The sequence below is a fragment of the Falco cherrug genome, chromosome 12 (assembly GCF_023634085.1).
Source record: "Falco cherrug isolate bFalChe1 chromosome 12, bFalChe1.pri, whole genome shotgun sequence".
Taxonomy (NCBI): Eukaryota; Metazoa; Chordata; class Aves; order Falconiformes; family Falconidae; genus Falco; species Falco cherrug.
In genome coordinates this window covers 32243849-32266255 of record NC_073708.1, presented here as the reverse complement: position 1 = coordinate 32266255, position 22407 = coordinate 32243849, and the positions used below count along the sequence as shown (strand labels likewise).

General features: G+C 46.1%; 1 protein-coding gene and 1 long non-coding RNA gene across 9 annotated transcripts in view; both read left to right on the top strand.

Moving 5' to 3' along the window:
• Positions 1-12: 12 nt before the first annotated feature.
• Positions 13-6747, top strand: LOC129737175 (uncharacterized). The gene is made up of 4 exons (XR_008734726.1): positions 13-143; positions 287-420; positions 2108-2235; positions 3803-6747. It is a non-coding gene; the product is annotated as an uncharacterized LOC129737175 (long non-coding RNA).
• A 2711-nt stretch (positions 6748-9458) lies between these two features.
• DOCK7 (dedicator of cytokinesis 7) overlaps positions 9459-22407 on the top strand; it is a 107009-nt gene continuing 94060 nt past the window's right edge. For all 8 annotated transcript variants that reach the window (XR_008734725.1, XM_055724500.1, XM_055724499.1 and 5 more), the window contains exons 1-2: positions 9459-9594; positions 19561-19666. Coding sequence is in view for 7 of the 8 variants with exons in the window: in XM_055724500.1 (XP_055580475.1) it covers positions 9557-9594; positions 19561-19666 (144 nt within the window). In the remaining variant the exon portion in view is untranslated. The remainder of the gene's footprint in view (positions 9595-19560; positions 19667-22407) is intronic.

Below are 22407 nucleotides of genomic sequence, written 5' to 3'. Positions count from 1 at the left end.
GCGGGCCGGGCTGAGGCGGGCCCCCGGGAAGGCGGGCGCAGCGCGGGAGGCCGCAGGCTTTGCGCGGGAAGCCCAGCCCCGCCGTCAGGCCCCACCAGCCCGGCCATACAGGCCCGCGCGGGCTCTCCAGCTGTCGCTTCAAGGTGTTTTTCTTTTTTTTATTGGCGTTTGGTTTGTGTGGGGTTTTTTTGTTTTTCGGGTATTAGTTTGGTTTTGGTTTTTGTTTTGTTTTTGTGTGTGGGTTTTGTTTTTTTTTTTAATGGTCTGTTCTTTGACTCCACTACAGCAAAATGGTTCCGGAATCTCCAAGTTCTCTGGGGGCCAGTAGCACTTACATCTCCAGCCTGAACACATAACCTGTTTGTTCACATACCAACCATCTTTTCCAATTCAACTTGCTGCTTTATTTGTTTTCTAAAAGTATGTAAGAGTAACTACATCTCCTCTCTTCTAGACTAGATGTGCTGAGGATTTTGGGGTTTGTTTTAGTCTTTTGTAAAGTAGGTTCTTCATTCATCTCTCTTAAGCTGCTTAAAAGTAATAATTGGCTGTATCAGGAGCCAAGGGTTTAAAAAGAAAAAAAGTGCAGGATTTGGAAAGGATGTGACTTGAATTTCTTAACTGCAACTGGCACTGCTGCCTAACATCCTAGGGCAGTGTGAGGGAAGGGCGACGTGCCTGCGTTCTCTGGGCACTCAACAGCACAGGTTTGGGTTCATGCAGAAGGTTGGGTGTTAGTTGTTTTTTTTTTTTTCATTTTGTGATTTTACTGCCTTCTGCTGGTCAAAGATGATCAGACTAATTTTATTTTTTTATAATCACCACACGATTATAGCACATGATTTAAAATTAAGCTTCAGTACAAATGCATGGACGTTTCAGGTATTTCATGTTGGGTTTTGTTGCATAATCTCACAGAACATATTTCACGTAGTAGATGTGATAAGTAAAGAGGTATTAATGTTCAAAGCAGACAATGTCTTGTTTTAAAGGTCTAGGTATTGGTTTGAGGTGGGAAAGTAGCAGATCACCTTTGTAATCCTTCCCCTGCCTTTCAGCTCACTGCTTGCCCTTACTAACAGCACTTCATTTCTGTGTTCCAGTAAATTAGTGATCACAATTCTCATGTCTTTTAGGAATCCTTCAGACCCTAGCAGCAAGCATCTCTGTATAGTGGCATGATAGTAATAACACTACCATGATAAAAAATCTGGAAGAACAGTCACATGTGGTTACTGTTCCTTTTCAAAACTAGAAAGGAGAGGTAATACACAGAAAGTGGCACGCACACCATATATGTCTTTATATTTGAAGCAAAGATAAAGATTTAAAAATAAAAACCACGTTGCTGTTTGTACTAAACTCATGAAGGACTGTGGCCCCACAGTAGTGGGTATTCTGTCAGTGCGGAAGGAAACAGGCCTCCTACCTTCAGAATTTTATGACCTGTTTGAGGAATAATAGTTCTTTAAAGTTTCATCTTTGCTTTTATTCTCAAAGACAAAGATGAATGTGCTTGTCTGTTTGTGTATGGTCTTGAATATTGAGAGCTGAGTAGCTAACGTGGCTTGGATTTGGCTAAATGCTGAACAAAAAATTATTTAGGTGATCAGATGAAATGGCTATTCCCTTGCCTGAAATTAGTTGCCTGCACCTTCCTGCTCTGAAATTTAATAACCATGCCCTGATTTCATAGGCCACACAATATGCCATCTGGATATGCATTGTAAATCCCTCAGGCAATCAGGTTATGAGAATGAAGATATTTATTTTCTGCTTTTTGCACTAGTCAGATCATACAAAAAAGCTTTGATTGCAAAATAATTACTTAGGCAACCATAAATAACTGTCTGCAAGGAGAGGATTTTCTTCACATTCATTAATTACTATTTCTGTAGGAAAGATTTGCGGAGGGAGTGGGAGAAAACATTGCATTCAACAAACTTCTAACAAATGTCACAGAGTTTACACTTAAAACATTTTAATGGCATAAAGGCCATGCAAACCATCTTTGAGCTCCATTTCTGCTAAGTTAATATACTACTAATAAGGAAATATTTAAAATCTGTGTTTGTGGAAAATATAATTGTCTTGCTTTTTTTAATAGGTAAACCAAGCGGGTAACGCCAAGCAGCAATGCCAAGAAGACAAAACGCTAGAGAGGATACTTTTTGCATTATGGTTCTTAGAGATGCCATGGCTGCACAACATTCACCCACCAAATACTGCAGAATGGTAAGATAACACCGAATTGCTGGGCAGTCAGGGGAATGAAGTTTGTAATCCCGTATCTGCCACTAGCCTACCAGATCGCCTGTGGGAAGTCGTCTAAGCATTCATCAATAATCTGCAATATATTTAGAAAAGACCGTTAAACATTTGGCCAACAGTATGTGCTTTCCAAAACACCCATTTGCCTGTTGTCTAAACAGAGCAGACCTTGGGTCAAGGAGCTATAAAGAAGAGAATTTTTCCTCATTTATTTTTAGTTTCATTTCCGAGGGAAGTAAACCATCTGTGATCTATTTCCCTCTGGAAAGTTTTGAAACTGCTCTGCAATTTAATCAAGTTTGCAGAGCTTCAGAGATAGTAAATACCTCCAGTTTCTGTGGAAATAGCTGCTCAGGTAGAAAGACACTGTGGAATAGGATAAAGGGAAAACACTGGAATCTAGGCTATGTTAGTTCTGCTGCTTACAGAACTACTTGTTAAAATAAATGACAATAAGGTTGCTCCCACCCATTTAAGAACAGAAAACCTCAGACGTGCTTGTGGAAGGGTTGCCTGCGCTTAGCAACACTACCGGAAATAGAATGGTTAGATAAATTATATGGAGCTTTATAAGGATGAGAAGCATTATTGATTCAAAACTAAAAGCTATGAGAAATCTTTTGTCTCTGAAGCAAGCCTGTTGCTCCAGAATGTCATGGGTTTCGCAAAGAATTTGGGATCTTCAAGGTTAATAGTCAATGCATGCACACCATAAAGCAGCAAAGCAGCATGTACGCTTGAGGGATCCATTCAGGGCATAAAGGATTCTCCCAAGCTGCTTCTAGAAGTTTTCCCACCTGCATGCCCAGACTCTGACTATGCTGTCTGCTGAGGGTGGCCCCGAGGTCCTTTTCTGGACTAGACTCACATGTCTACCGAAGTGTGGATCTGCTCACATGCCTGGTTACGTCAGTCTGCCTGTGCAACCACTGTGGCAGCAGTTTGTGCGCCATCCTTTCAAGCAGTAACGCAGGATGAAAGGGACCGAGTGAGTCTACCCCCTCGCTAGGTTGCTGTTGAGGTGTTCGTTTCCACTGATTTAGCCAGCATGCTTCTACTCATACTGCTCACTACATCCAAACCCAGATTTTCTTACTTTATCCTAGGATTAGGCTAAGCAAGAGGAGGCTCCAGTAGGATACCTGTAAGAATCTGTGCCAAGGCTACCCTTAATTTAAGATCTTAGTTAAATACCTGGAAAGAGTAAATAAAGACCATATTAGTGGCATTTACAGAGTATTAAACTGGGAGAGATTGTAAGCTATATTCAGAGTAGAAACATAAACTACCTGAAAATTATAAACATGAGCAGAAATTAATGGAAGCTTGGTTGGGAAGACTGTGAGTCCTTATCTGAGGAACTTTTAAGTTCATGAACCCATCTATTAAAATGAAGAAATCTGAAAGTAATAATGCCAGGAGAGAAAGAATAAAGGCAAAAATGATGCAGACATCAAGTACTGCCATACAAAGAAGGCTGCAGAAAGGCTAATGCAGCTGAGGATTCTAATTTCCATCTCTTCTTCAAAAGGAACTCTTCCTCCTGTAGAAGTATGAGTCTGGCCACCATTCCTGCTGCAATGTCTGCTGGGCTACCCAGCTGCTGCACCTAAATTCTGGAGGTATGTCCAAGAGAAAGGGAGGAACCAGACACCACTGCTGCTTCCCCCATCTTCAAATAACACCAGTGCCTGGAACTGTTGTGCTTCTCCCAGGGAGCAGAAGCATGATCCTCCTGTGGGTCAGGTTCACAGGCTGGGAGATTCCGCTCTAGGCAGAATGTTTTGCTTTGTGCAATAGTTGATACGATTTGATTTGGTGTCCAGAACTACAAAGTATCTCCCTTCCTTGCCACGGGGTTCCCTCGTGGTCTTCTGATGTCTGGGATGAATACCACCATTCCCTATAAAACTGGTCTTTAAAATGCTGTACTCAGGGCACCTTGGCTCTGCTTCAAGCTCTGCTGTCATTAGCTTCTGCTATGCCTGACTTGAGTCATCTATAAAAGAACTAACATGGATGTGAGGGATGTAGTGAAGGCTGCAGGCACCTGGAGAGTCCTTACTCCTTCTTTACTCTCCTAGTTTCTCATCCGCCTGTCAGAATCTGGGCACTGGGCAAATGAGGCTGCTCTTTCTTGCTCTGAGAACACCAGCATCTTCACTCTTGCCAGACATGTCTTGAGAAGATAATGATGCTTTACAGTTTATATTACACATGTGCAGTTCCTTGTCTGTAAAGCAAAATATTTGCAAAGAGAGACATAAGATTTGGCCCTTAATTAATTTAATTCGTTTCACTTAGTTGCCAGTAGATGGCTCTCTGAATTTGCAATCCCTTATTTACTACATTGTTTACTGAATTATGTTGGACACGTTTTCAGTGGAAAATGTTTTCAGAGTGTTTGCTTTGAGGAAGTTTACGTAAGAAGAACAAGGAAGCAATGGACTGAGTAAATAGACTGCTAGCAAACAAGGCACAGGATCAGTTCGCTTTTTGCGAAATGTTTCATGGCTACAATCCAAAAGATTTTTCTTCTGCAGGACTTAATCTTATAATTATCAGGCTCAAAGAGTTACGTCTGTGTTTGCATGACGTGTTTACCAAGTTTGATTATAGCCAAGTAAAATTCACTCTCAATACAAAAAGCATTTTGGTTATGTGTTTTAAAGGATGCATGTGGTTTATGGACCCCATACCCTGGTGAATTGATTGAAATGCTTCTTCATTCACACCCCTTCAGTGTGAGACATGTTGTTTCACGGATACATGTGTGTTGATGGAGCACTGGATCTAGGCCATGAACTTCAGATAGGTGCTTAGCCCAAATGCAGCTCGCAAATGTAGGCTGAACTGTTCATGTGTCACCTTTTTGTTACATGGTTTATCAGAGAAGAACAAAAAGTGACTTTCAACATGGCAGTCCATGTTGTGATAAATTGCTGGGCTTCCTCCCAGCCCCCAAATCAGCAAGGTTACTAGAAGGGAAATGAAACAGCTACAGTGGAGACCCATCCTCTTTCACAGCATCCCTCAACTCCCAATTTACTATATGCTCAGTCTTTGTCTTGGTGGAGTACTACCACATCCAGGACAGGTGAGGATCACCCCCCAGCTTCTCAGAGACCACCTACCTGGAGCAGCAGGTACTTATTGCTGACAGCTGCATAAATGGGCTAACTCCTTTTTGGAGGCAGTGATCTCTTTCAAAGACTGATGCATTCTACTGTATAGAACAAGCTACGTTCCTTCTTTGCTTTCTAAAACATGATGAAGAATTGCAACATATTAAGGCAGAGTAACTTCAGAATGCTCATAATGTCGATAAAGTTCTCAGGTTTAAATTGGTTACTAGAAATATGTAGCCTCTAGCCAAACATTAATTTAAATTAAGCTGAGCTGGATGGAGGTATTAATTGCAGTATACACAGTCCCTCCACTGAAGGTCGTCTTGATTTGTCTTCACCCTCATGCTGAGATGCCAGTCACCCCTGAGGACAATACACAGGCACAAACAACTTTATGAAAAATAAGCAGCCTAACACTCCAAATACATAATCAATCGCATGCAGTTTCACCCTAATGTAAAAGAAAATAGTTCTGTTTCCTACTGCAGGTAAAATTTGCCACACCACAGTTGTTTTTGAATTGGAGAAGGCTGCTAGTTCTTAAAGAGATGCCTGGAGAAATTTTTTTTGTACACTGAAATTCCAGGTAACAGGTCTGTGTCCAATTGGTCGCATTCTCCTCTTTGCAAAGCATGAGTTTCTTTCTTCAGATGAAACATTTCCTTCAACTAATTTGCTTTTAAGATGAGAAAATGAGACAGAAAAGTTACGTGACTCACAGTGCCTGTCTGTGGCAGCACTCACCTTAGTACTGGGAATAACGGTGTTGCCACGACATCGATCATGCTGACTTGCCAGTGATATGGAGGCAGGATTTGTTGATACCGTGAATTTTAGTGTTTGGCATTATTGGATTTATAACAGTAAAAGACTGCATTTCCTGCCCCCCTCCCCCCCCCCCAATTTCCCTTTTTCCTTGACTTCTTTTGATTAATGCTCCACGCACTACAGAATTTAGAGTCAATCTATAGAAGCTCTTGGTTCTCTTTACAAGGTCATGTGTGCATTTCCACCAACCTCAGTGGTCTCTAACTATTCAAAGTCATTGACACCAACTTTGTAGACTTGTGTCAGGCTGTTACTGTATAAAAAGTAATGAGGAATCTCTGTTATTTTTCTGAAATGCACTTGTTGATGTTGCCTCTTAAATGAATTGAGGGATTTTGTTCATATTTATACCAGTTCTATGGAGAAAGCCTATTTATCTGCAAAGCAATACCCTTCCCTTGAGAGCACATAATACATACCGTATTTGGTAGAGATCTATTGTATATCCATTTTGTATCTTTGAATTGAAAATTAGTTTTTTCATCTTTGTACATAGATGTTCCACATTAAAAAAAACTAACTCCACCCTATCTAATCTCTGTTGATACTTCTGTACATTGTATGCTTTGACAAGATGAGTGACAAACTGTTCATAAAGAGGTGGGCTTCTGTCCCCTGCTGCATTTTAGCTTTGCAGCCTACTGCAGTGATGATCTGCAATTAGTGCAGGGGCCCTTCACTGTCGAGGAGAGACTATCGCATCAAAGCTCTATTGCTCCCAGTTATTGTCCTGCTCTTCCAGTGAGGCTGTGGCCTCTCTGGCAAGGGTGGCAGAGCAGGAGGTGTGTCCCCACCTCAGCTAGCAGTTTCAAACTCTGGTATCCACACAGAGACTTTCCTTCCCCGCGGTTTCAGATGTCAGAGCACATCTGTCAGGCTCGGCTGAGGTGTAGGCATGTCTCATCTGACCGCTCTTCTGTCAGTTGCCTCCAGCACAGAGGTGGGTGGGCAGCTGGAATCAAGTCTGCCAGAGTTCATCTGGCCAAGCTCTAAGCGGCAGAAAAAGTCAGTGAAGAGCAGGTCACTGACAGATGAGCAAAGGTGACATCGTAACTCAGCAACTCGTTGCTTAAGTCCTCATGCTACAGACTTTGGAGAGCTCGGACACCTGTGTGGAGGGGACAGGTGGTATGGATGGTGAGTAGCTGCTTCAGGCTAAGCCACTCCTGCTCATCAGGCAGAGATGTAAAGTCACCCGTGTCATTACTTGCATTTTGAAGTGTACCCTCAGTCTTTAAACGGCCCACGCTAACAAATCAATTGTAGAAAAAAAAAGCTGTACGTAGATTTTGGTGATGATACTGAGCTGACTTTACATGTCCCACAACTTAACCAAGTTCTTCTGTCTGTGGTAGTAACTGACACAAGGGGAAAATGAAACCTAAAATCCAAGAGGTCTTGTGATTGACCTTGGATACTCTGTGCTCTGTATGTCAGGGCTTCTGGGGCCGGACTGCTCTTTGCACCTCCTGGCAGCAGTAAGGTAATTTCCCTTTCCAGAAATGCAGGATTCCCACTTTCAGTTTGAAAGAGTTAGGTGGTGATGTTTTCCCTTCAGGCAGGACTAAATTAGCCCTCCTGCATCTCAGACTGATGCCATTTTGGAAAGGAACTTCCATATGGGGTGCAGGATGGGAAAGATGAAACATTTCTGGTGGTCCTTCATGCTTGGATCTGTTCTTGCAAGCGCGCACACTCTGTGTGAGAATTTATTCATAGAGTCACATCATGGTTTGGGTTGGCAGGGACCTTTTATGGACCACCCAGTCCCACCCCCCTGCCATGGGCAGGGACCCCTCCCCCCAGCCCAGGCTGCTCCCAGCCCTGTCCAGCTTGGCCTTGAGCCCTGCCAGGGATGGGGCACCCACAGCTTGTGCAGATATGAGAAGGTAAATGGTTCATTGGCTTACCCTGTCCCCACTGTGAGGTGGGCTTATCTTGTGTGCAATTCTACGGGCAGGCAGAGTGTTCCAGAGGAAAAGTCTTTGTCTTGGCAGACATCTGTGGGATAGTTGCTCCCCTCCCCCTTGGAGAAGAGCAGCCCTTTCTCCGTGGTGTACAATAGGTCTTTGCTTTGCAGCATCTCCATCTGTGTGCACGTGTGTGCGTGCATCTGTGTAACGGATGACAGCACATTTCTGTAGCGGGCCACAATCTTACCCACATGGGATTCACTTTATATGTGCACAGAGTCTGATTAACTCCAGTGGGATTACTCACACATGTATATATTTGCAGATTTTGGGGTCTGACATTCCCTGTGTAAACACATACAAACAGAAAAGCAGAATAATTGTGTGCAGCTGGAAATCAGTGGCTTCTGCTAGTGGAAAAATTGGTATACTGATCTTGCAGTCGCAGTGTGCTGGAAACATTAGCACAATGCAAACAGATGGAATGGGATGAATTAACACTCGCTACTTTTGGACACTTCCTGGATTACTATTAATAGTTCTTTGGTTTAGATTAATGCACAGCATGTGTCGTGTAGCATTGACTTTGAATTATCTGCCAGAATGTGTCCTAGGGTCAATCTTTTTTTAAAGTCCCAAAATAGTGTTGGGGTTTTTTTTACCTCCCCACCCTCCACCTCCTCATCCCATTAGGATGACCTCAAATACAACACGTTTACGGGGAGACTGGTAGTAATGGCCCTTTCGGATGGAAAGGTGGCTGTGACGCTGTTCCAGTTGTCTTCTAACTCCCCGGCAGGGGCGGCTTTTAGCTTTTCTGAAGGGACAGTTGGTGCCTTACGCAGGGTATGGCACGGACGGCCACCGGAGCCGGGGTGCGGGCGGCCGAGGGCCCGGGGCAGCCCGGGGCCGTGCAGCCGCTGCCCGAGGCCGGCCGGCGGGGTCACTCCCCCGCCGCCGAGAGCCGGCTTGGCCCCGCGGGGGGCCGCTGGCGGGGTGAAGCGCCGTCCGCCTCGCCACGCGTGGGGACCCCCACCCACTCGGTTTTCTTGGGGGGATGAAGCGGCAGCGAGGGCGAGCGCGGAGCAGCCCGTCCGAGCGCGGCGGGGCGGAGGCCGCCTCGCTGCCGGCCGCTGGTGCGGGGCCCAACCGGGCCGGCCCCGAGGGCCGAGGGCCCGGCACCGGGGCTGGGCAGGGGAGCGGGGACGGTCACTCCGCCCCGCCGTATGTCTGCGAGGAGCGGCCCCTGCCCGGGAAGGGGGAGGAGGCGGGCGGGCGCGGCGAGCGCCGAGGGTGGGAGCTGGGCCGGCTGCGCCGCGCGGGTGCGCGCCTCCGCGGAGCATTACGGCGCCCATTCCCGGCTCCCCGGCTCCGCCAGCGCTGAGGAGCGGCCGCGCGGAGCCCCGCAGCGCGGCCATGGCCGAGCGCCGCGCCTTCGCCCAGAAGATCAGCAGGTAGCGCGGCCGTGGGGCGGGGGGCGCGCTCGGCCCCGGCCCGGGGAGGGGCGGGCTGCCGGGCCCGGCCGGCGGGGAGGCGAGCGGGGAACCCGCCGCCGCGCCCCTGAGGGGGGAGTGGGCCCAGCGCGGCCCGCGGGCGCCCGCCGGCCTTCGGGCTGCTGACAGGGCGCGGGCCGGGGCGTCGCGCTGGGCCTGCCGTGAGCAGCCCCCCGCCGGGCTGCCGGGCAGGGTCCGCCCGGGCAGAGTCCGCCCAGGCCGGCTCCGCGGGGCTGCGGTTCCCCCCGTCTACAACAAAGGGGTGGGGGATGCGGCCGGCTGTGTGCGCGGTGCCGGCCGTGCGCGGTGCCGCTTCCCTGGGGAAACGGAGCCGGCGCGGGCGGGAGGCAGGGAAGGAGGAAAAGCGCTGTTTGATTCAGCTGCCTGCGAACAAAGGCCGGCCGGGCGCATTGTGCAGCCCCCTCTCGCCGCACAATGGGCGGCCCAGCGCTCCCGGCAGCGCGGCCAGGGTTTTCCTGCCGGTGCGGGGGTGCGGAGCCTGCCCCCGGCCCTGCCCCGGCCCGGCTGCTCGCGGCGAGCCCGGCCGCTGTGCGCCGAGCTCGCCCTCCCGGCTCTGCCCGCGGCGGGGGGCCCTGTCCCGGCGCGGCGCCCCCCGCCTGGGAGCACCAAGCCTGCCTGCTCGTCTCCTTGCTGCCTGCAAGATGGAGAGAATAGGTCCCTTCCTTTTGTGTGTGATAAGCAGCTGGTTACTGTTAGCACAATTCCTTGGACGTGCAGAACTACTTGAGACTCACAGTGTTAAACATCCTTGTATTTTACAGTTTTGTGTTGCTTTGTGGTGTGGTTTTTTTTAAAGAGGAACATTTATAGGAAGTTACCTGCTAACACCAGGTTTCTGCAGATCTCTATTCCAAGTTAAGCATGTGGTTCCAGGTGGGAACCACAGTTTTTCAGTTTGCAGGTCTGACTGAATAGCCTTTGGTGACCGCAGTACCTCTCCTAGCTGTAACTAGCAGCAGAGTGGAAGTGGGAGCCATCAGTTTCGCTGATGCTGTTCAGGAGGCTGTGGAGAATAGTGAAAGGAGTATCATTTTCACGCCATTGAATGAGAAAACTGTAGGTACAAATAGTTGCAGTTACAGAAGCTGTGATGGAGAAGGGTCATGGATGAGGGAACATGAGGTCAAAGGAAAAGGCTAGGTAGGAGGCAGAAGAGTGGCATCAATCCCACCCCGCTCGCAAGCTGAAGATGAGTGAAGACATTGCTCCTCTCTCATGGTTCTCTGCAAACCTTGATGTGCACCAGCCAGGGTTTAAAGTGACAGATCAAGGTCTTGGGAGCAGGGAGAGGTGGGTTTGCTGCCACACCATTTTCCTGGTTCTTGATTGTAGTCACAGAAATAGTCAAGTGAGAGACAAGTACTAGAAGTGAGAGCATAAAAGTTCTGCAGCTGTGACAGGAAGTTAAATAAAATGGCCCTGGGGTGACCACTGTGGGTGCTCATAATGTTTCTACCTGTGTCAGGCACTATCTCAGTGTTCAATACATAGTAGCACAGATGTGCCACCTTTGTGTACCTTTTGGGCTAATCCATTTGATGGGTTTTCAGACTAACCCAACAGCAGCAGTGAGTGCGTGCAGGCAGAGGTGGTATTTTTGACATGTCGCATCCATTTGTGGAGTTTACTGTTCATGGAGGCTGTGCCTGTGGAAGGACTCGGGTGGTCTGCAATGAGGTCAGCACCCTCATTGCACCTCAGGTCCACAATGAGGAGCAGGGCTGTTGCATCTCCAACTCTTTCTTTTATGCTTACTTATAAGACTGCTGTGTTTCTCTCTGGGATTTCCCATATTGTAGTGTTGTCTTCTGAGAAATCTCAAGTTCCTGGTTCCTGAGCTGCACATCCAGTGCGTGTGAAGGCAAAAACTTGTGGGCAGAAGAAATTATGAACCCAGGGGTGCCCAGACAGAGCTGTAGCCCTTCTTGTGCTGACACAGAATATGCTGCTGTGAATGTCGCTATCTCAGAGGTTGAGAGATTCAAGCAAGCCGCATACGGAAGTCCCAAGAGCTGTATTGGTGGCTGCTGGAAGCTCTCCCCTGTTCTATTGTTTAAAGAAGAATAAATCCATCATGTTTTCACATGCTGCCCTCCAGTTTGGCTTACTCATCAAGGTAGACATAGCATTTGTCTTATTCACAGGAAGTAGCCATGCTGCTCTTGGTTTGCCTGATAGCATGTAATTCAAATGGGATGCAATTCAGATCCACGAAGGTAAATTACCTTAAGACCTGCCTATGAAACAGAAGCAAGCTTCTAAGCTGGTTATTACAGTACTAGAGTGAAAAGAAACATGAGATTTGGCTGTTCTGTGTCTTAAAGGACCACAGATGGGGTCTTCAGAGTCCTGATTTATTGCCTGTGCTTTCTTCAACCAGTGTGGTGCACCTCAGGGGTATATACAGAACTGCAGTGCCATGCTGCATCTGTTTATTAGTCCTGGAATCTTTACGTGTTGGGGATAGCGGCTGTCAGTGACTGCTACAGCAGTTTCAAAATATCTGTTTCAGATGGTCTGTTACAACGTATCTTTCTGATTAGGTCCTGCTGCATTTTTGTTGGAAGACTTTAAACTAGAACAGATTTTTAGCCTGAACTTTGGCCATCACGTGTACTTACTGATTTCTTCTTGACTCCCATCAGAAGAAACTCCTGAGTTAAACTTACTATAGTGGGTTAATAATATGTGAAATCTTGCCTGAAATTGTTAATTTTTAATTGGTAATACATTTTTTATTAAACTGTATTGGAACTGCAGCATCATAATACTTCTGGAGCTGCATGTACGTTAATTGTTTTTCCATCTCAGTGTAAGAACAGATGTACTTCTATTTAGTACCCCTGTTCAGCTGATACACCGTTTGGGGGACTGGAGGACACTTAGTGGAAGGGAGGATCCACACTGGCAGAGGTAAAGTTCACTCATTAAGGTGTCTCAGTAAAAGTCAAACAGTTAATACATTATCCTTGAGGAACCTCTAAGCTTCCTCTTCACTCTCAGCAGGGCTGGGGGCTCAGTACCGACCAAGCCGATTGCCGTGCCTGGCCTCTCTGGGGTTGTGCTGCGCTGTTCCCACCAAGCACACCCCTTCACCTGTGTATGCTTCAGATTCCCAGTGGCATTATCCCAGTATGTGTTGTGGGTATGGGGCTGCTTGGCAGAGAAATGGGATGTGAAAACCCCACCACCGAAAAGGTCAGTTCTGAGTTCCTGAATGTCCTGGTAATTGAAGCGCGTTGTATCCCAGCATTCCAGTCTTTCCAGGGGCAGGCAGAGGAAAAGGTATGCAGGTTTTTGTAGTTAAAATACAGAAAAAAGAAAAAAAGTCGCCTTTTAAACATCACACAACATACACAGTTCAGGCAAACTCATGTAGCCTTTCATGTGAGCCCCTGCCTCAGTGCTTTGTCATTGCTCTTGGACCGTCCTGAGATCAGGTCATCTAGGGAGTCCAGAACTGGTTCTTTGGTTAGTCCATCATGATTTTTGAAGTGTCTTTCCTTGCTTTTTTTTTTTTGGAAAAGGAAGAGTTTAGTGCATCCTTTACTGCTCCCACAGTTAAAAGAGTATCTTCCTGACTTGGGTTAACATACCTGCCTTACCCTCCATTTTGCTATGCATTTCAACCTCACACAAGGCCCAGAGTAAAAAATCACTTTTTGCCACTGGTCTTTACTCTCTTGCTGAGAATTTTCAGTTTTCCAGACCCCAGATCTCAGTGTAGTCTGGAGAAAATTGTTTTCACCCTCGTGGGTCCAGCCCCTCCCGAGGTCTTTCTGTGTGGACAGGAACCTCACCGTGTCATGAGGCACTGCTGTCTGGGGCTGGGGACTTCAGCAGAGCCCCGGCTGAAGAAGGATGACCCTGCTCTCAAACATTCAGTGATTTGGAAATTCCCTGTCATCCAGGGCTCTTACATTGTATATGGAGAGATTTGTGGAGTAATCACAGCTTGTTGTCTTTATGGTTTTGAACTGAGGGAAAATACTTCTGTTCACTATGTTCAGAGCTAGCATCTTATTTCTGCTGAAGCTCTCTTTACACTGATGGGGTACTGTAAAAGGTGACTTGGGAAGGCTAAACTTACATTTGTGTTCATTTAGAGTCCTTTTACATGCCTGAATGATGTGTCGGGGAGACTGACAGTCGCTTTTGCCATGCCTCAGGGTAAAAACAGGGATGGTGTGAAACCAGCACCCACTGAAACCGGTAGCAAAGCTGTCACTGGCTTCCATGAGCACCGAATCAGGCCAGAAATGTAGTGGTTGCAGCAGGATATTCATCACAGTTTATTCTCTTCCCACATCCAGATGCCATTTGCATTGTCAAAACACTATCATGCATAATTGAAAGTATTTTTAACAGAAACTTCAGAGCAGCTTTTTCCCATTCTTCAGTAGTCACAATGTCTGCCCCTGTGCAGCCGTTGTGGATGTCTCGTGCGGGCGTCAGCAGCGCTGTGGGAAGCCTGAGAAAATCTGTGGCTGCTTAAAGCAAGCAAGAAGGCAGGGGGAGAACAGTTCATCTCTAGGGCTCCACTACAAAACTGCTGCTTTGTACAAGGCTTCCTTGTTTGGTTGGGTTTTTTTAATGTGAGGTGTGACTTTGATCTCTTCTGAAGAATCCAGTGCTGTGGTGATTTTCACAGTAAGGTATCTTGGGAGCTTATTCCCTTTGCTGCAGCCTAGGGGTGACGCTTTCAGCCTTAATAATCAAGTATTATCAGAAGAGCATCACAGGCAGCACTGTATGGTATTTTCTGTTTTAATTAATGGTAAGGAAAAAGGGAACACGTTGTTGCTCATCTTCTGTGTTAATTTAAGACCCCACACTTCCTCTGCAGCGGTCAGTATCAGGCTGGGTATTTCCTCAGCTTCAGGTTGTAAATCAAACCCATTTCACTCAAAGGGAGAAGAGTTCACTTGGAGGGAAAAAGAACCTGGAGTTTAGGAGGAAGGCTGCATCCGGAGCCCGGCTGAACTGGAGGGAAGCTCAAGGCCAGAGCTCTCCCTCAAGCAGGTTCCCTCATCCACTGCGACGCATACTTGGTGACTCACACCGTGGTTCAGGCCTGGAAGGAGCAGGTCGGCAGGCAGAGAGCCCAGGTGGAGCACGTAGGGGCAGAGGGACAGGTCATCTCAACTGCAGCGGCAGGATGCTTGCAACCAGCCAGTGCCATTTGGCTGTGGGGACTCAGATCTGAGTATAGTAGGATACATGCCTCCAGCCACGTGCAGAGTGGTACGCAAGTGAGCTGGCTGAACAGAGAGGGATGCTTTCACTTTAAAAAGTAAACTATGTAAATAGAGTTTTCTCCACCGCTGAGAGAGAACAAGCAGCTTTGCTATGGGTTGGCGCAGATGCCTCACTGTACCAGGCTGTCTTTCTCAAGAGGCAAAGGCTCGCTGAGTATAGAGTCACTGCATGTGACACATAAGATGAAGAACAGGCAGGAGTAACAGTTCTGAAATTAGTGGGATGGGGAGAAACAAACAATCTGCATTGCTCTTTCAGAATGGGGAGGGCTATGGAAAAGAGAGACTTCCTCAAATCACTGCAGCAGATGATCTAGATAACTGTGTACTGACCCGCCTTTTCTGTGAAAAGGCAGAGTTCTTAACCTTGCATGGAATAACTGGACAGGTCTTGGTGAGCCTTTTCTTGGGGATATCAGAACTGATATTTCCAGTATGCTGCTTAAGCTAAGGATGGGGTGGGAAGGAAGAATTTTTGATTTTGACCAGGTAAGCCACACAGAAACAGAATTTGTTTTTGTGTGTAGTAAAGAAACATGGAAACACAAACAAATGGTTTCATTTTGTTATTTGCAGCTCAGAGCACTTTGAGAATGACCAGTCTTGTTTTGCTTTAGAAGCCGCTTCCAAGGGGATTTTTTTCCTCGCCTTTGCCTTTCCATGCCGCCCCCCCCCCCCCCCCCGCCCCCGTGTGAACCACAGGCACACACAATAATTAACCAGTGACGAAGGTCAGAAAGAAGATGACTAGGGAAGATGTACTTTAAACATAGACATTCATGAGGCTGTGGGCTGTAATTAACTGTAATGTTTGTCTAAGGATCTCTGGTTACATTTTGAATAAAAGATAGTTATTAAAGAGGCAGTTTTTTATTTGTTCTTTTAATTGTCAAGAGCGTTAATGGCTCGTCTGTTCTGTCAAATGGATTTCTTTTTTTCCATTTGGAGACTTTTGAGATTTATTTCTCTTTTTCTGGTTGGGTTTGCTATAATAAACTTTTAAACCTAAGTTGGTTTGGGAAGCATAGCTTCTAGTTAGAAATAGTGCTCAGGGTTATAATATAACGTGAACTTACTAGTCATGAATAAATGGCATTTGTCATGGACAAATTTGGAGGAGGAGAAGGCAAGCATGTTATCAGTTTTAGGGAAACTGTGAACCTCTGTGATGAAGCAGTGAGTAAGCAGTCCTAAAAGTAGTCAGCTGAGGTGTTTTCTCAATAGGAAAATACTCATTTGGTTCTATAAAGCCCTGGTCAGGCCTTATCTGGAGTGAGTGGTCAGGGTGAAACACAGTGTGTTAAAAGGTGTGATTGCCAACTGGAACATAGGTGGAGAAGAGCCATCAGGGTGATCAGGGAGCAGAAAATCTATTGCAGGACCTGACCTTGCTCAGCTTCATAGAAGGAAGGCTGGGAGGGGACATGACTAAGTTTTGTGAATACCTTGTGAATAGGAAGGAGTGAGAGGAGGATTACTGAACCTAACTGATGATTTGGCACAAAACCAAATGAGTATAGATTAGCCATAAATACATGTGGTGATCAGATTACATTAGAAGATGGTTTCTAAATGTCAGAAGCATGATGTGTTCCATTAGGGAAAATGGTGTTCAATCCATTTGTGAATACATTGATACAGAAGGGTAGCCACCAAAAGCTGTGGATTAGACTGTAGGCTTGGAGTAAGCAGTAGTAAGTCCTGCGGTCTCTGCTGAGGAATTTTGAGGTTTTTTTAGACAGTGGGCAGTTACTTCATGAGGGAAGAGGTTTGACTGGTAATTGTGAAAGCCAGAGAGATAGAACCACTTAAGACTTGAAAGTAATGATGGCGTCTTGGTGAAACCAATTGTTCAGTTCTGACTTTCTGTGATCATGCTTCAGGGGAATTTTTAATATCCAGTGAGGTTATTAATAGGGCAGCAACATGGAGCAGCCATCGATGTACAGCACATGGTCAGAAGCTGTGCTGATTAGTGCCACCATCCCTTTTGTTTTACCATGTTTCTTCCCCTATTGCATGAAATGACCTTTTCAGCAGGGATGATGTCAGGCAGTGTAATAGCATCCATGCAAACTCATAGCGCCCCTGAGCAATGCTATAATGGTAGCCAAGTTTGCTTCTGCCTTGAGTTGGGGTAAAGTGCAGTCATAGCTGGAGTTAAGGGTGTATTGACAGGCTGTGCTCCAAGTACAACGCAGCTCCCAGCCGCTGCAGAGCTGCCCAGCTGAGACCAACATGCAGAAGAAGAAAGGACTGAGAACCTCTCTGGAGTCTCTATCACAATGCATGTCTCAGGTTTGTAAGAGGCCACTGCATGCAGGAGTAGCAGTGCTGAGTAATGTGGCTGGGCATTGGCAGCGGCTGCACAGCTGAGGACAGGTTCCCCCTCTAGCTGTACTTTCCATCTGGAAACAATGAAAATGGGGAAAGATTTTTAGCTTTTCCTGTGCTGTGCTGCATGGTGGAACGTGGGTTCTCATTTTTCCTGCCAGCCATGTGGTGAAGGGCTCTCTTCTGGGTATCATCAGGAATTACACAAAACACACACTGAATAAGAGATTGGGTTTAAACCAGAGATTGTCTGCAACCAGGGGGCAAGCTTTTAAATTTCATCAGCCACAGATGCGTGGTGTTTTCCATGCCAAGCAGCCATTTTAATACATTCCAAATTTTCCTATAAATGCTAGCAGCATGCATGGTTTGTTCTCATGTGTGCGTGTCTGTGAGTGTGCACGTGGTGGGAGCAGGGAAGATGGTTTTTCTGAGGGCAATCAGACAGCCTGAATGTTGTCCATCCCCAGCAGGAGCTGTTTGGTCTGCTTTCAGAAGCCACCCTCCAGAAGTGAAAACACAGTCTCCTGTGGATAAAGGCAAACATGAACGAAATGACTTCTAGCAGCCAGAATACATAAAACTTTTTTTTTTTCCTTCTGCAATCACTTTTAAAAAAGACAAAATAATGCTTCCTTAGCTAATCTTACTCCCATACTCTGGCCTGAGGAAACATCTGCTCTCCATGGTAGGCTTGGTTGTCCCAGCTAGTTCCCTTTTAAGAGTTCCCTTCTCTTCCATTGACATCAGTTGCTTCCACCGGCCCCCATTCCTGCCCACCAGCATTCACTGCTACAGCAGTCCTGATGCTAGGAACCCACCCTGATGTCAAGGTTTTGCTCAGGGGAGGTTTAACCATCTTTACTTGACAGGATTTTAGGAGCTCATGTGCCATGCTGACACAGCACGTTCACTTGAGTGAGAGATCAGGAGTGAGTCTGTTAGCCATGATGCTGTTCCCACAGAGGACAGATACAGCAGAAAAAAACCCACCTTTGTCCATGCAGCCTCTTCATCTGTCTTACACACTGGTTAGAGTCTCTTTGGAGCCAGGACTTTCTTCTGGGAGACAGAGCGGACTGCAGTGCTGTGATGTGTTGAGTGACAGTTGGGAGCAGGTTTGTCACTAATAAAATGGTCATTGACTCCTAGAGAAGAGCACTCTTATGTTGGTGAGGTCCTGTAGACAAAGGGCAGTCAGCAGCTTTTAGGAAAAATGGTTTTTTTTGTGTGTGGAAAAACATGGGTTTGGGTTTACTTTTGAAACAAAACCATTTCCACCATACTCAAAAATGTGGCTATCCCTGTTCTGCTGCTGAGGTGAGCTGCAGCTTACTGCTAGGTTACAAGGTGGCTGCTGTGGATGGTTGTCTTAGGGCTCGACCCATGGCTGTTTGTTAAGGCAGTCTTTGGCAAACAGCATTTCCCTCTCTGATGTGCTCTTCCTTTGCTGAGATGTTCACTTGGTGGATTTACCCAACTCTTGTGTTTTCAGGCTTACCATTGACAAAGTGGCTTATTGGGGAAAATAGAAAACCCCAGAGCGTCACAGGGTGGATTTTACCCTCCAGGCATGGAAGGATTGATGTGCATTTTTCCTTCCTGGTGAGAAAAGCTGCCCAGCAGTGGGATTTCTCTCTGGCAGAGACCATAAGGCACCGTGCCCTGCTAGCCAGTGCATTGCCTGTCCCCACTGCTAGTCACCATAGCCTCACTGCTGCCTTTCACATCGGTTGTTTCCCGTTTGTCATTGCCTAGACATTTCAACCCACCCTGCGTGGGACTGCTTTTCTGCCCCTGAGCTGGGTGTTGAAGGGGTTAGATATTGGGTGGAAAGTGGCTGCCAGTCCTCATCTCTCTGACTGCAAAAACCAAAAATGGGCAAGGGGTGAAAATGAGAGGGCAGAGCACAGAAGCAGATGTGTGACCAGGCTTGGAACTGCTGAGGGTGGCAGAGAGCACTGGAGGAGAGCTTTTCCTCGGTAGGAACTGGAAAGGGCCTGCCAGGGACAAGTTTATTTGTGCTCAGGGTCATACGCATTTTATTGTCACAGATGTGCACAAGGGAGCAGCTCACTAAAGGAAAAAAAAAATGTAATTGCTGTTAAGAATATGTATATGCAGCCTTGCAAGAATTTTGTGATTTTCTGGGAATTTAATATAGAAGGTCTGTTTTTTGCTGGCCAGTGACACTCTTATTCCAACCAGTGCACGAATATTTGGTTTCGTTCCAACAGCAGTGTAAAGTGGATTTGATATATCATCTTCATTCTAATTCTTCTACAGAAATAATGTTGTCCCTGTCTTGTTTCAGAACTGTAGCTGCTGAAGTCAGGAAGCAGATCTCAGGGCAGTATGGAGGGTCTCCCCAGCTTCTCAAAAACCTCAATATTGGAGGCAGCGTCTCTCATCATACAACTGTAAGTAATGCTTGGAACATGGAAGGCTGAAGAAGGTGTGCATAGTTATTTCCATTACCATTTGGAAAGAAATTGCAATGTTAACAGTTTGTTGACCTAATCGGCCCTGATAACACAGAGGAAATTCCATGCAAAACCCATCAGTTTTGGAGGTCTCTATCTTGCAGATCAGATAGTGTGGCTGGGAATTTGTGTTTCTGCAGAATCTTTGTAGGACAAGGGGCTCCCTTGACCAGATGTTGGTTGGTTTATCCCAGAACAGCCTGAACTGGGCATTAAGTTCCACATGCATGTGTGGTTTGCTCCTTTGCAAGAGCTCTTTGCAAGCTCATGCACTTCAGGTGGCTGTTTTCTTGCATTTCTTGTTGCTCTTGAGAGTGGGACCACAGTGGCTCATCTACTCTTCAGAGGTATTTTAAATGTCATTGTGGAAGCTGAATGTGGTTTTTCCTTAGGAATGTGTATTTACTTACAAATTTACAGTCCACTTTCAAGAGTGGCTGAAATGTAGGCCTTGTTGTTAGAATCACCTGTTCTGAAGTCAGATTTTCTTGCATGGCCTACAGGTACATTCAAAATTTATTCAGTGTGGTGGTAAAAATGTCAAGAGTTCAGCATACTTTTTCAGGCTGGAACTGTATTTCTGGAAGCGTTCCTTTGATTTGGGTTGTTGCTTGAGGTCACAGCAGTTTCTTTTGCAGTAGTCAACTTAGAAAACAAATATTATAGCTTCTTGTTTTCTTCAAAGAGAGTTGATTAGGTCAGGTGGTACTGGAAATGCGCCCTGAATTTGATGGTCTGTGCAAGCTGAGTTCACAAGAGTTCTTCTCTTGTCTTGGAATAGGGTCCTATAGAGTTTCCTCAGTTCATGTACTGTTTTGTGTCCAACATAATGCGTTAAAAGCTTTCTCATACAGAGCACAAATGCATCCTTGGAGCTAGTATCATCTCAAAAGGGATCTCCAAGACTGAGTTGACCTCTAGCTTAGAAGAGTGACTTCACTGTAGGCTGAAGGTTGATCTTTAAGGAGATCCTGCTGTGCCAGAGTCATTGGGGATTGAAGAGGGCTGGAATTCCTGTCATTTTCCTCTGTATCAGCCCTGTGAGTGCAAGGAGACCAGAAGGCTGGCTTTGTCAGCTGTGTGCCCAGCCTTAATGGTGAGTGAGCATGAAGGAGGAGGGGTTAATGAGAGCGGTGTGTCCAGGGCTAATGCTTTATCACAGCAATCTCTGTAGGGGTGTGGAATGATAATGCGAAGCCCTGACTTGGCAGTTCTCTGTGGTCTTTTGCATAATCCAGTATTAGGCAATAGGGAGGGACCCCTGCTATTAGTGGTGTAGGACTGGATGGAGCACTCAGGGTCATTGAATCCGTTTCCCTGTGGCAAGCTGAGAAATAGACTTCTGCTTGTGAAGGACTCACTGGATGTCCATCCTACAAGCTGCAGTGCCTCACTTGTCTCACATGTGGTTTCATCATGGAACAAGTTGGCTGAATTGCCTTTCTACTCCCCATTGCTTTCATAAAGCATGATCTCTTCTGTGTACCTCTCCAAGCTGTTCCTCAGCCAAGCATATTTTTGATAACTGTTTTTCCTTGTATCACCTCCTTTTGCTCTGAAATGTCTGTTCCACTTTTTCTTCCTATTTCTAAGGTTTTTCCATTCTGCCATCATCAAAGTGTGCGTGCTCGAAGCTTCAGTCCTGTTGATCTTCACCTGCAATTCTTAATTCAGGATCAGATTTGTTGGTCACAGTATTGGCAGCCCTGTCTTCAGTTCTGGTATTCCTCATTATCCTGTCACTGTTGTATTTTCTAGTAAATATATGCAAGAATCTATAAAAATCCTGGAAAAGGTCATGATAACTGAAAGCAGGGTCTGAGCCTTTCCTATCAAACTGCATTGTGTGATGGTTGATGTGATAAGCTCCTAGTTTGTCATACTAAATTCTGTGCTGAGCAGAGATGCTCTTCAGAAGCATGGAGCGGTAGTTTGTAGGAGATAGTCCATAGGAAAAGTATGTTTAGTTAAGTTGGGAGTCTATTTCCTGAGGGTGCATAATATGACAGAAGTTTGCTTCTACTGAATTTTGGGTTAATTTCTCTCCTTTAGGCATCCATCAATCTGCTGTGCCTGCCTGTCCTGGTTTGATAATAAATATTATGTGGAGAAAACGCATTACTGCTGTGAAGCTGAAATAACTGTTTGCTCTGGAAAGGTTCAGAAGTTTGTGTGCTGTTACACTTTTACAAAGAAATAGAAGGCCTTGTATCTGAATGGCAGTTTTGTGTAGTCATACTGGTTTGAAAGCCTGGAGTAGGGTGGGTAGTGTGGATTTAAATAAGGAAATTAACGCTAAAATGATGGATATTCTAATACAGCTGTGTGTGACTTGCGTTTCTTGTATCCACAATGGGAGCAAGTTGCATTGTTGAGTGTGCAGCATGGAACCGGGGGATTTTTAACAATAGTGGGGATGTGGTCTCTCTTATCCAGTGCATCTTGCTCATCATGTTGAGCACTTCCATAGTTATGATCCAGATAAGGTCAGTACTGATTCTATGTTGACAGTTGCCAATAGTAGCTGGCTTGTGGTAATTTGTCTGATAGTCTCATCACACGCGGTCCAATGGAGACATTTGTATGGAGAAATGTCTGCTTTTGTGAATGCAGGGCCCTCAGCACTGTGCTCAGGTGAGCATTCTGTTTCTTGTTGACTGAAGCCAGTGCAGGGACTT